At 28.5% G+C, this 12,516-nt stretch overlaps 1 protein-coding gene across 7 annotated transcripts in view; it reads left to right on the forward strand.

Moving 5' to 3' along the window:
• The window catches only part of fray (oxidative stress responsive kinase frayed), a 103,551-nt gene that overhangs the window by 50,495 nt on the left and 40,540 nt on the right, over nt 1-12,516 (forward strand). The window contains exon 1 of one of the 7 annotated variants that reach the window (XM_043052977.3): nt 4,687-5,153. The exons of 5 other annotated variants lie outside the window; for them this stretch is intronic. In XM_043052977.3, the coding sequence (XP_042908911.1) occupies nt 5,107-5,153 (47 nt within the window). In that variant the 5' untranslated portion in view covers nt 4,687-5,106. Of the gene's footprint in view, nt 1-4,686; nt 5,154-12,516 lie in introns of those variants that run through there. One more of the 7 variants, XR_015432719.1, reaches the window with a different exon arrangement.

Here is a 12,516-nt window from a genome sequence, read left to right on the forward strand (position 1 = left end):
TTGAAATTACGTTCATCTTTCTCTTTCATTTAGTTTTCTCCAAGTGAATTTGTTCTTTTTCTCTATTAATAATATCCAATATTAGAATCCTTCCTCAATCGAGCTTATGGTATTTAATTTATCAATTAATCATAGACTGTTAGGTAAATCCGATTATTGTAGGTAAAATTTCAATCTTTTACTACGTGAAAAATGATCAGAGTTTCCTTCCAAGACATATTTACAAGCTTCGATAAAAAATTGATTTGCAAGTTGATTGTTATATATTGCTTTAATAATCTACTCTTATTAACTTTGAAAATAATCCTGTAAAAAATCTATGTTTTATTCATGTCTAATTCTTTCATTTAGGTAAGAATTTGGCGTTTTTTCTACAATAAGTAACCATAAAATCTACCTCGTAAATATATAATCGAATTTTTTAATTAATCGTAGATTATTAAATAGATTAGAATACCTAGTCCTTGTAGAGAATCCCTACACTTGACGGGCAAGGTATGAAAGGATTAATATTTCGTAAATTTTCTAGCCATTCTATAGAATCTCTAAGGAAAAAACTGCAAGGAATGACTGCGCAATGAAAATAATATTTCTCACTGTATTTTTACTTTTCCTAAAAATTTCTGACATTCTATAGAGTGGCAGCCTTTCGTGGTTTAACAGTAAGAAACATAATTTTTCTTACTTGTCTTTTCCAAAACTATTAAAAATAGTTCTACTTTTTAAACCTTTTTTTTTTTTTTTTTTTGGATTTACAATGATAGCCGCAAATCCAATATGAATTAGTTGTTGAGCGACGGATATAAAATAAAATAAAATATAGGTTCTCAAAACTAATTGAGTGATGCAATCTAGGAAAAATAACATTTTGGTAGTATATTAAATATATTTTTAATTTATAATTTTTTAAGTTTTCATTAAGATATTTTCAAATGTATTTTTTTCTTCAAACATGTTATAAAAACAAATAGCATGAGAAATCTTATTAGATATATTACAAATTTCGCTATACGAGATTTTTCACGATATATCAGTAGAGTGAAATTACGATATATCAGATTTTTTGTTCCGTAACATGTTCCTGTAAAAATAGATTTTACGGTAAAAAGTACCTTAATTTGATCCCGAATTTTTTACTGAGTCGAGAATAAAGTTGCGTCATCCAGTCTAGAAGTAGTCCTGTCTAAGAAAGAAGTAGAATAAGGATTGATAAAATACGTGTTTATTAATTAAAGTGTAAACAGGACGTAATTGAGAGAAGCAAACTTTAATCGTGAATTTTACAATGTTTGACGTCAATTTTTTAAAATGGTAGATTCCTCCCTCGCAAATGCATACCTGCCCAATTCTTCAAAAGTTTGATGTCTAATAAATAGGGGTCAGAACAATAGTTTTACATCGTAATACTGTAGTTCTCGCTCTGTCAAAAGCATTTGCGCACTCGCTTGACTCTCTAATACAGAGGTCGCCAAAGTGGTCTATATAGACCCCCAGAGGTCTATTTAACAAAAGCGGGGGTCGATCTGATTCAGGGGGTTGAATGGGGTTCGATCCGAATCGGAAGGGTCGATTGGGGGTCGAAGAAATAACAGTTCTTAATACGCGAATCACACTTACCTAATTGAGTATGTAAAATTTGTGAATTTTTTTATGATTGACTTAGTATCAGTTTCTTTATCGAACATAAATTAATAAACGTATATTTATTCGGGTGAAACAAGTATTTACGTACCAGTGGCACGAACTCTGCACTTCTTGTTTATAAATCGATGTGCCCTTGTCCAAATATCACGTGTTACAAGCATTGACGTTACAAAAGCAAATATCCTACGCAGTTTCAGTTATCTTTGCAAACTGTGTTGAATATTTGCAGTGTCATTATTAAAACTTTTATATCTATACAATTCATCTTCAAAAAATGAGCGACGATTTTAAACTGCGCTATGTTGATTTGGAAAACATTTTAATAATAAGCAAGTTTTGGACAAATATAAATATAATGTGAATGTGAAAATATGTAAAACTTTAAAAAATAGCTCAGTCATTCATGCTAGCATTTCAAAGTACCTATATGGTTGATACCGGTTTCAGTCACGTAAATTCAATCTTAACTAAGTACAGAAATAAATTAAATGTGGAGTTTTGAGGGAATTTAAGATTAAAATTGACCAATTTTGAACCCAATATAGCGAACCTTGCAAAAAAACACCAGGCACACCCATCTCGTTGATTAAGAAGCAATAAATCTGTAGTTACTTTACTTATTTCTTCACAAAACTATTGTTACACAATGTTTTACTATTACTTTAATAAATGTTCAAAATCATAAATAAATGTACAAACACAGTATCTAATAGAGTTTTATTTTAATTAACAGAAAATTACTTTTATGGGGTCGATGGAGATTTCGAAAAATTATATAGGGGTCGATGATCAAAAAAAGTTTGGCGACCCATGCTCTAATAGTTTGATGTCAAATGAATAGATGGCAGCGCAATATTTTTACATTGTCACACTTGAAACGTTACGATTGCTCTTGTTTCCCAGTGGCGCTGTCTATGGCTAAGAATTCGACTTCCGTCTCACCCATGCGTCACACTCCTTTATAGGGCTGACTGATTCTTCCATCCATTCATTCATCCGCAGATGTAATTTTGACTTGAACGAGAGAACGATCCATCTCCAATTCAGTACCTCCAGAGGTATAATTTGTTATGGGAACAGGGAGGACTTAGTGATCCGGCAGATTTAACGTGCACCAGTTGCCATTTATTACACGGGAAGTCTTCGGTCGACTTCTATACGAACTCCCACTCTCACGAACGTAAGTCCAGCGCCCTGTCAACCAAGGCTATTCCGGCCCCTATTATTTATCTCTGAAACTTAAATGAAAGTTTTAATTAGTTATTCCCACTTTCTGAGGTTGCTTTTCTGTGATCATTTGTTTTAAGCTTTTTGGCAAAAATAGCCCACTCATACAAGCTTAATTTATATAAAATCAGAAATGCGTGCCATTTATTTAAAATTCTCTTTAGAATATTTATAAATCTTTGCTGAAACAATATTGATCATTTCGCTACGATAGTTAATAATAGTTTCTCTGTGTGGCACAGAAAACTTGTAATGCTGCAGAATTTTTAGCATCTATCAAGGGAATGGAATAGATAATAAACTAGATAAACAGTTATCAAGCGTTTCAGAGATTCGATTTTGTAAACTATGTACCAAATCTAGGACCATCGCATAGAGTTAATCAAAATTTGAACATACAGATCTTACATGAAAGACTGAAAAGCTGCAAAATATATAAATAACACGCATTAAAGAATGTTTTACTTCTTCCGTTAAACATAAGGGAAATATTTGTTCTACAACTCATGCATAAATCCTTTTATAACTTGGTCGCGAAGATATTCGCATTTGTAAAAGACGACTTCTATATAATAGGAGGATTTTTATCTTGACTGTAGCGATAAAGATTGAAGTACTAGATGTATTAAATTTTATCGAACTGAATAATTTATTTAATATACAGTGTATATTTAACTTTAGGGACACTCAAGCTATTGAGAATGTTTAAATAAGAGATTTAACTTGAATTTTAATACTTACTACGAAGCAAGTAAAGTTTCAGAGAGAAATTAAATATTAGTTCAAATACTTTTTAATATTAAAAAACAGTGTAAAAATATGAGTTTGTTTCAATTTTTTTTTAAAAACACTTTAGAAAAATTATTTATTTGAGTGTGCAAAAAAATTATTAGTATCTAATTGTTGTCGAAACATATGTTTTGACAACATCATGATATCATGATGTTCATGTTCATGATCAACATCATGATATCATGTCCTGAAATAAGCTTGTTTTCATTAATATGATAAATCTCTGAAACCATAAAGTTTGATTTGCATTGCTTATTGAACGCATGCCGAATTCTGATAAATGTTCTTCCAAATGAAATGTATTTTAAAGCAACGTGTGAACATTTTTGAGTTAAAAAGCTCATTTTTCGCTCACCCAATCAAATGTATTTTGAAACAACTTAATAGTAAGGTTTTCATAATCACACTATTGTGAATGTGAACTTTTTTTTAAAATGGCTTGCATTCTGCATAAATAGCATACATGTCATTGGGCATTGAAAATGTTCAGCATCACCACTGTTCAAACTAAATATTCTGTTATCGTAAGCGTGAGGACGGATCAACGTTTTAAACACTATTCTAGTGAGCCAACCTGATTCAAAATTTGTTTTGTTCTCTCGAATGGTGGTATTACAGAGAGTAGTGAGAAGGCAAAGTTATTTCGTAATCACCTTAAATTTCTTTCATTACTCATTATGCCTTTTTAATGATTGACCTTAAATTTTGTAACATACATTTAAAAAGAAAAGAAGAAGAAAAAAGAAAACAGTATCGCAACTATTTGGATATTGCTAAGTAGATCAACACTACAATGAAGATGATCCGAAATAAAATAAAAAAATAAATTAATTAAAAAAAAATAATAAAAAAAAAAGATAACACGCTTATCTTCAGAAATATGCAAAGAATTTCAGCACAACTGAAAAAAAAAATACAAAAAAGAATGGGTAAAAGTAACGTAAAGTGTGGAATTTCTATTCAAATTACAAAATTTTATCACCTTTGTGGAAACGATTTCTCCACCAGTTCGCAATCTCATCTCTTTTACATTCCATGCGTCTCGACTTGACTTCTTTTTTATTATTATCTCAGTCACATAACCTTTAGGGTGTGACATACCATAGTTCATCTACTCGTTTTATGAATTCATTAATTCCGAACATGTAAAATCGCCGTAGGGGGTTCGGAAAAAAAAAGAACATTTCAAAGTTCTTATTCGAAACGAAAGAAGAGTGGGGTGAGGAAGGAGGTAGGCTTAAACACATACTGTAATCGTTCTGTTGATTATATTGCGGCTATTGCAAAGCGAAAAGGCATCTTGAAGATAATCGCGAAAGGGCTTATTTGTGGACTTTGGAAAGTCGTAATTTTCGTCTCAGGTGTGTTTTTTTCTGAGTGAGGGTCGTCCATTTCGTTGTTTGTCTGTTTCGGTGATTGGCAAGAGTCATCGGCGACTGGGATATGATGTCGCTGCACTTTTCAGGACATCTCATTGAACATGGTCATCAGTAAGTGTCAACGCCATTTTGTCTCATACTAGTTTTACTCGTTCCATCTGGAAATCACTTTTAAACAAAGCCAAGTGATCAATGATATTTTATATTCACGGGATCTAAAAAACCTGGAGAAGTTAGAGAAAATTTTCAGATATAAAAAAAAAAGTCAGGAAAATTTCTAACTTTTGAAGAAAAAAAATCACGAAGAAGTTTAATTAAGTCTAGATATCTTAATATTTTTTTATTAAAGGGATCATGAAATCCTGGAAAAGTAAAGTTAATTTTCCAGGTCTTAGGAACAATCAAAGAAATTTTTAATTTTTGAAAAAAAGCACCAAAATATTCAATTTTCAAATCTAGATACCCTAATATTTTATATTCGGGATATCTAGAACACCTGGAGCAGTCAGGGACATTTTTCAGAGCCTAGAAAAAGTCTGGAAAATTTATAATGTTTTAAAAAAAATCACAAATTTTTTTAATTTCTAAGTCCAGATACCCTGATATTCTTTTATTAATGGTATCTAGAAAACTTGAAAGAGTGAGTGAAAAATTTCAGACCGCAGAAAAGTTAAGAAAATTTTTAACTTCTGAAAAAAAGTCACGAAAATGTTTTATTTTTAAGTCAAAGAATTTTATATTCCCTGGGGAAAATAGAACTTTTTTTTAACCAAGTTTTAAATCTATATTCAGCATAATATGAAGAAAACATATATTTCAGTCACCTTTGCAATTATTTTACTCTAATCCTTCCTTGTAATCAGAGAAATTTTTTTCGAATTTGCTTATTTGGTATATAATTAAAAAAAAACAAATTAAGTCTAATTTGTTTCCCCAATTTGTATCTATTTAGTAAAAAAAGTATTGATGTATTATATTTCAGTAAATATAGATAATGAAACTAAGAGTGTAGTTAATAGAGCACTATTTAAATGCGTGTAAAAATAGCATAAAACCGTCAACTGCTGAACTTTAATATTTATTGTATATTCTCTTTTAATTTTTTCTATGAGGAATATGTTAAACCTACGTAGATTTTTAAAAAATAATTAAATCTTAGATTTTTATTTTTTTTTTAAGGAAAAGAGCCAGAAAACGTCTAATATTGTTAAGTATATGTTCTTAAAATTAAGTTTAAATTTGTATGGTTGATATTTTACACCATTTAACATTTTACTAACTAATAAATGTAAGGTGATAATAACTGATTCTGGAAACATCAGAGAAATTTCTCCGAGAATTTTCCCAGATACCCTGTATAGTTCAAGAGAATATTGGATTTTCAACTTATAATTGTTTTAATTTGTGGAAGAAATCGTTTATCACATTTTGAGATGAAATTTCTCTGCTGAAAAATAATAAGCATCAAAATGTTTCGAAACATATAATTAAGAAATATATCGATTTTAAAATGAAATTTATGCAATGGGAATTCAGACAAATTCAAGATAAAGATTGACTAATAGTAACCTTAGTAATACTCATAATAGTTATATAATAATAGTAATAGTAATGTAATATAATATTAGTAAAATAATCTTAGCGAAAAGTAATTTTACAAAGTAATATATTCTGTTCTGTAATGTCCTAGAAACTTAATCTGGGATTAACTTCTATATATTAACTTCTTAAGTACTTTTTAATCTCACTATTTAATTTCAATATAATAAAAAGAGTGCATGCTGTTGTTGCGACTCTTAAAATCTTTTAAAGTATCAAGTTATTTAGTAAATTAAATTTTATAATTCCAAAACTACCCAAACATAAAACTATAGAAAAATTTATACCATAAATATTATTAAAGCAAAGTACTTTAATTCGCTTGTTTATAAAACCTGCAATAAAATAAGTTATATTCTTAACGTTATTCTGGTTTTTTATCAAGCATATCCTCACATAATAATTTTAAAGCAGTATAACATTGCTTCATTTTCTCAAGACCCATTATTATATTTTATTTTATAACCGTCGTTGAACAGCCGACCCAATATTTTGGGTTTCCGACAACTCATGTTCAACTCCGTAGCCTTGTAATTTTGAACCCAACCCAAAAGACAAGGGAACTCTTGGATAAAGTGTTGGGGAAAATTTGCCTGCGTGGAAGACATTTTTGATGGAACCAATCCGCATTTGCGTTAGATAAGGAAGAAAACTACGAAAATCTCCCATGGTTAGCCTGACGGCAGGGGGACTTTAACCCATAATCCGTCTATCACTGAGGATATTTTACGTCAGAATTGTGGTGGTTGCAAGCCGGATGAGGAATTCGTATCCACCTGTCCTTGCTGGGATTCGAACCCAGTTCACCTCATTGGAAGGCGAACGCTCTATCACGGCTTCCCCGTTTTTATATCAATGAAATTTTATGAATTTATAATAACATTAAGTTATTCTCTGGCAAGTTTCAATAAGATTACGTATTTCGCTTGTTTATTTCCAAACAAAAAGGAAAAGGAAATCTCTCAATAATAACTATAATTTTATTCATAAAAAATTTTATTTTAATTATTAAGTATCAATTCATAAATTATATATTTGATGAATAATTATATAAATTAAATTTTGAAATATAATTACACATCAATATTAAAAAATTTTCTGTAATGGTAAATACTGGCAAATTTTAATGTTGATGATTAATGTGTGATCAAATATATAGTACCATGTATTCAATTTATAAATTCAATTACCGCAACAAAATTACTTTGTTCATTCTTTTTTTCACATTTCAACTATAATGAAATTTCGCATTGACTTTTTTTTCCTTCCAAAAATGCTTCTTGTTTTATAAGACAAACAATTTTTCGCATTTTTCAAACTACAGAGAAAACGGAGAGAAATAATATAAAAAATTCTTTTTATTGTTTAAGAGAAAATGTTAACGTTAATTGAGTTTACTAAAAATAGTTTCTTTTTACGAAATTTATATTTCTCGCACACATTAATATTTTTTTTTCTTATTTGCGTGTCTAAAAGGGAGAAATCGTTGTAAAATATTTACCTTTATTTCTAAAAAGGAGCAATCGTTAACAAAAACACTAAATACCATTATTTTCTACCGATTTTTATATTTTATTTCCATCTTAGTGAATATCGAATTACAAGAAAAAAAGTGAAAATATCAAAAAATCGGGAACTATTTACTTGTAATGAAATACTAAAACAAAGCTTTTTGGATTGAATTTTACCTATTTCTTTATTTTATTCAGAAAATTAGAAGAAATCTTTTTTTGAACAGGATTTTTATATCAGTAAAGGAAAACTTTTTTACTATTCGAGAATTTTCTAGAAAATGTTACAATAAATTATGCCCTTTTTACAATTACTTTTGTTTAAAAAAAACCTTGTAAACATTATTTTAAATGAATATGTATTTTGCCGAATATCAGTACTTAAGACATTTGGAATTAAATTAAAATTAAAATTTAGAAATAATAATTCCGAACGAATGAATTACAAAATACGTATCTCTTATTAAAAAAAAGGTCTAGGATTCTAATGTGTATCCAATTACAATTATTTTTTTTTCTTTTTTACTTCATTTATGCCTTTGCAAATGGAATTACACGATTTTCCCACTCCTCACACTTTCCTCCTCTCCGATACCATGGTTTCAGTGAATCTTACTTTTTAAGACGCCAGTATATTCCAAATTCTCACAGAACGTTCTACAGTGTGTAAAAAATCAAGATTGACTTAAACGAAGAGGGGGAATGTGGAGATTGGAAAAATCGCTTCACATTGAGAGGCCTACTATATTTAAAAACAGTATAGCTATATAGAAAGGAAAAATGTTTAGTGTAGTTTTGCTTCCAATGAAAACATGCTAGATGTTCCTTAATAACAACTAATACGTATATTTTTGAATCTCTTTATACTATGTCTTTGTTTACCTGAAAATTGCCAGAAAAAAAAACTACCTATCATCGCTTTTTGCAACATGTTATAAAAAATTTCGATACAATATATGAGAAATAACTGTAAAAGCAGAATTATTAGTTGCGGTTTTTTAAATCGAATAAAAGGCACAAAAAAAATCACTCTGAATGAAAATTTGGATTTTAGGAGCATTTTAAGTGCAAAAAAAATATTTTAAAAAAAATTGAAAAAATTTTTCTTTTAATTTTTTTAATATATTTTGGATTTTTTTTTAAAGTTTTTCAGTGACTATTTTTTTATTTTTAATTCGATTTTTAAAAAAATGTGAACTGTACAGGAGAGAATGTTTGAAAGTATTAAAATTTGAAAGTATTAAAATTTGCAATTATTTCTTGTTTAGTTTTTATTTATTTATCATTATTCACTGTAGAACTCTTGTGAAAATATTTTCTTATGAAATTGCCATATCATGTATGTCATTGAAATATTTTTCTTAAGCGTTCATCAACTCCCCAATCTAAATTGTTATAATATAAGGCGTACATGTTTGGAAATTGTTTTTTAAATATTACTCTCTGCGTATAAAATTAAAATTAACCTAAATCATGTTCTATAAGTAGAATATCCCCTTATTTAACTTATGTACGGAAAACAAAGGAAAATTTTTTTTATCTGTTGCTTGTATTATAATTACAAACAACAGATAAAAAAAAATTCTGCAAATCAATATATGGTAATTGTATTGACATAACTTCATTAATATATTGTTATTAAGGCAAATTTTCTTAGAAACGCAATAAAAAAGCATGACTGAAACATTATTTAAATTACAAAAATATTTTTTTATCCAGATACATTTTCAAACTTAACCTTCCTATTGTTTGTTATCTGAAATGTGGCATTTGTTTCAAATTTTTATAAAAGTAGTATTTTAATTTATTTTTTTATTAGCGTTATTTTTAACAGATATATATATTATATATAAATTTAAGAAATAATTAAGGTTTATTTTATAGGTTAAAGAGGAATAATAAGCGCTACTGAACAAAATTTATTGGCTCTTCGCAATTTGGTGAATTGTCCGTACCCAATCGCAGACATATCATTTTCTTTTAAAAAATATAAATGAAAAGTAACTTTTTATTTTTACAAAGTTAAAAGCCAAAGTTACACGCTATAACACCGATCAATAACAGTCAAGTATATCCATGCAATATGTTTTATGAAAACACATTCAATCCTCGAATTAAAAGTGTCAAATATGTATACTTTGTTGAAAAACTGCGTCGTTTCTTTTCATCTGCTTTTTTTCAAACATTACATATTAAATTCGTGCCTGATCTGAATTAGACAAAATAAGAGGGGAAAAAGGAAGAAAAATGTTTTTGTGTGTCCGATAATATTGCTCGCTGAAATCCAAGCAAAACGTTCTCATCCAGTCGTTCGAAAACTCATTTTTTTTACACATGACGCTCAACAGATACTGCATTGCACTATTTATGTATAAATGCATATTTTAAAAAATGTGTTATTTCAAATGCATCAAAAGCAATTTTAGCAATCGTCTGATATTTTCAAACTAATCAAGATGTATATACGACATGTAATTATTTTACAATTTGTATTTCGAAAATCTGAATGCAGTGTTTTGGTTCCATTTTAACGTATGAGAACAAAAGCCTTTGAAATTTTCCACTCAAAATTCTTGACTTCCCGAATTTCGGAATTCCTCTCTAAATAAAATCGTCTGCACATTTCGTCACAGCCATTTATCCGACGTCAGGTGATTTAGTTGACAAGATGACTCTACACTAATGTCGGCATAAATCTTTATTATCTGCCCTTCGTAAATAAAAATCTTTCATGCGCCAACAACAAACATAAACACGTAGATCGACTCTTTTTTCCCATCATTTCCTAGAGTTATTCAGTCAAATAAAAAGAATCATTCGCAAATTAAGCGTTTTTATGTGAAGAATAATACAATAAAAAACATACTTTTCTGTAAAAATCGGATAAAATCGAAAGTTTTTTACGAATACTTAGTATTTATTTATTTTATTTATTTATTAATGTTAATGAATTTAGTTTGTTTCCATATTTAAAGTTTAAAAAAAAAACGAATTAAATTGTTTGAAAGCATTTTTAACCTACTTGTAAATGTATTGTTTATAACTAGCTGAATACTCGTTCTTCGTACGGGCTAAAAACAGAAAGTAAATAATCAATCAATCAATAGTGAACAACGTAACTAATGATACTCAAACGTAAAAGACATATATCAAGACAATAAATGAAGCTTAAATATTACAAATTTATTTCACGTAATATTTTTTGCCCTCCCTAGTGGCTTTACATTATTAGATTAAGCTAAGTACGTTTTTAGTAGTTTATCCCTTCAAAATAAGGATTAACTGTATTCTCATTTTAGAAGATGCTGTTGCTCGAGGCCAACTAACTCATGATAGTCAAAATTTACCACAATCAGGGAATTTTCTCTAGTTCTTATCCATTTCACAGGGGTTGCAAGGGGAAGCAACAGTATCTATATTAAAATTGTACAATATTGGTTCAATTTTAACCAGTTTCCACTATACTAATATAATACTTTGTACCCATATTAGTATTTTCATTATTAAAACTTGATCAATTACAATAATACACAGTAGGGCTTATTAATAAAATTAATTAAGCATCATTGGCGTCAGTAATGCTAAAGCGTTTTTTTTTTTACGTTGCTCCAAAACTAATTAATACCATTTCTCCAAAAATTTTGCTTTTTAGTACATAGCTTATATTTTCTTTTGATTAGTACCTGTTACCGAAATTAATTACGGATCATTGAATACGGGGATTCATTATACTTCTCTTAGACGAATCAGTACCATTTTTTTATTAATGTTGCTTTTTAGTACAAAACAAATTTTTTTATTTCAATTTGTAACTGTTACCAAAATTAATTAAGCATTATTGCCTTCAATAATACTATGGCGATTTTTTTCTTTTCTTCTAAACGTATTAGTACCATTTCTTCATAAATTTTGCTTTTTAGTACATAAATTATTTTTTTTTTTATTTTAATTAGTACTAATTGCCAAAATTAATTAAGCATCATTTTATTTTATAATCTTCGTTGAGCAGCCGATCCAATTTTGAGTTTACGAAATTAAAAGTAGTATGGGAATTTCTTTTGTTTCTCTTGACGAATTAGTACCATTTCTCCATTAGTTTTGCTTTTTAGTAAATAGCTTATTTTTTATTTTAATAAGTACCTATTATCAAAATTAATTAAGCATCATCAGCATCCATAATAGTATCGCTACTTTATGTTTCTCTTAAATAAATTAGTACTATCTCTCTATTGATTATATTTTTAGTAGTAAATAACTTTCTTTTTTATTTCAAAAGTAGCTATTACGAAAATTAATTAAGCATCATTAGCGTTAATAATAATAGTATGGTGATTTTTTACGTTTCTCTTAAACGAATTGCTACT

The sequence above is a fragment of the Parasteatoda tepidariorum genome, chromosome 3, assembly GCF_982258835.1.
Source record: "Parasteatoda tepidariorum strain Cologne lab strain chromosome 3, Ptep-v5.0, whole genome shotgun sequence".
Lineage (NCBI taxonomy): Eukaryota > Metazoa > Arthropoda > Arachnida > Araneae > Theridiidae > Parasteatoda > Parasteatoda tepidariorum.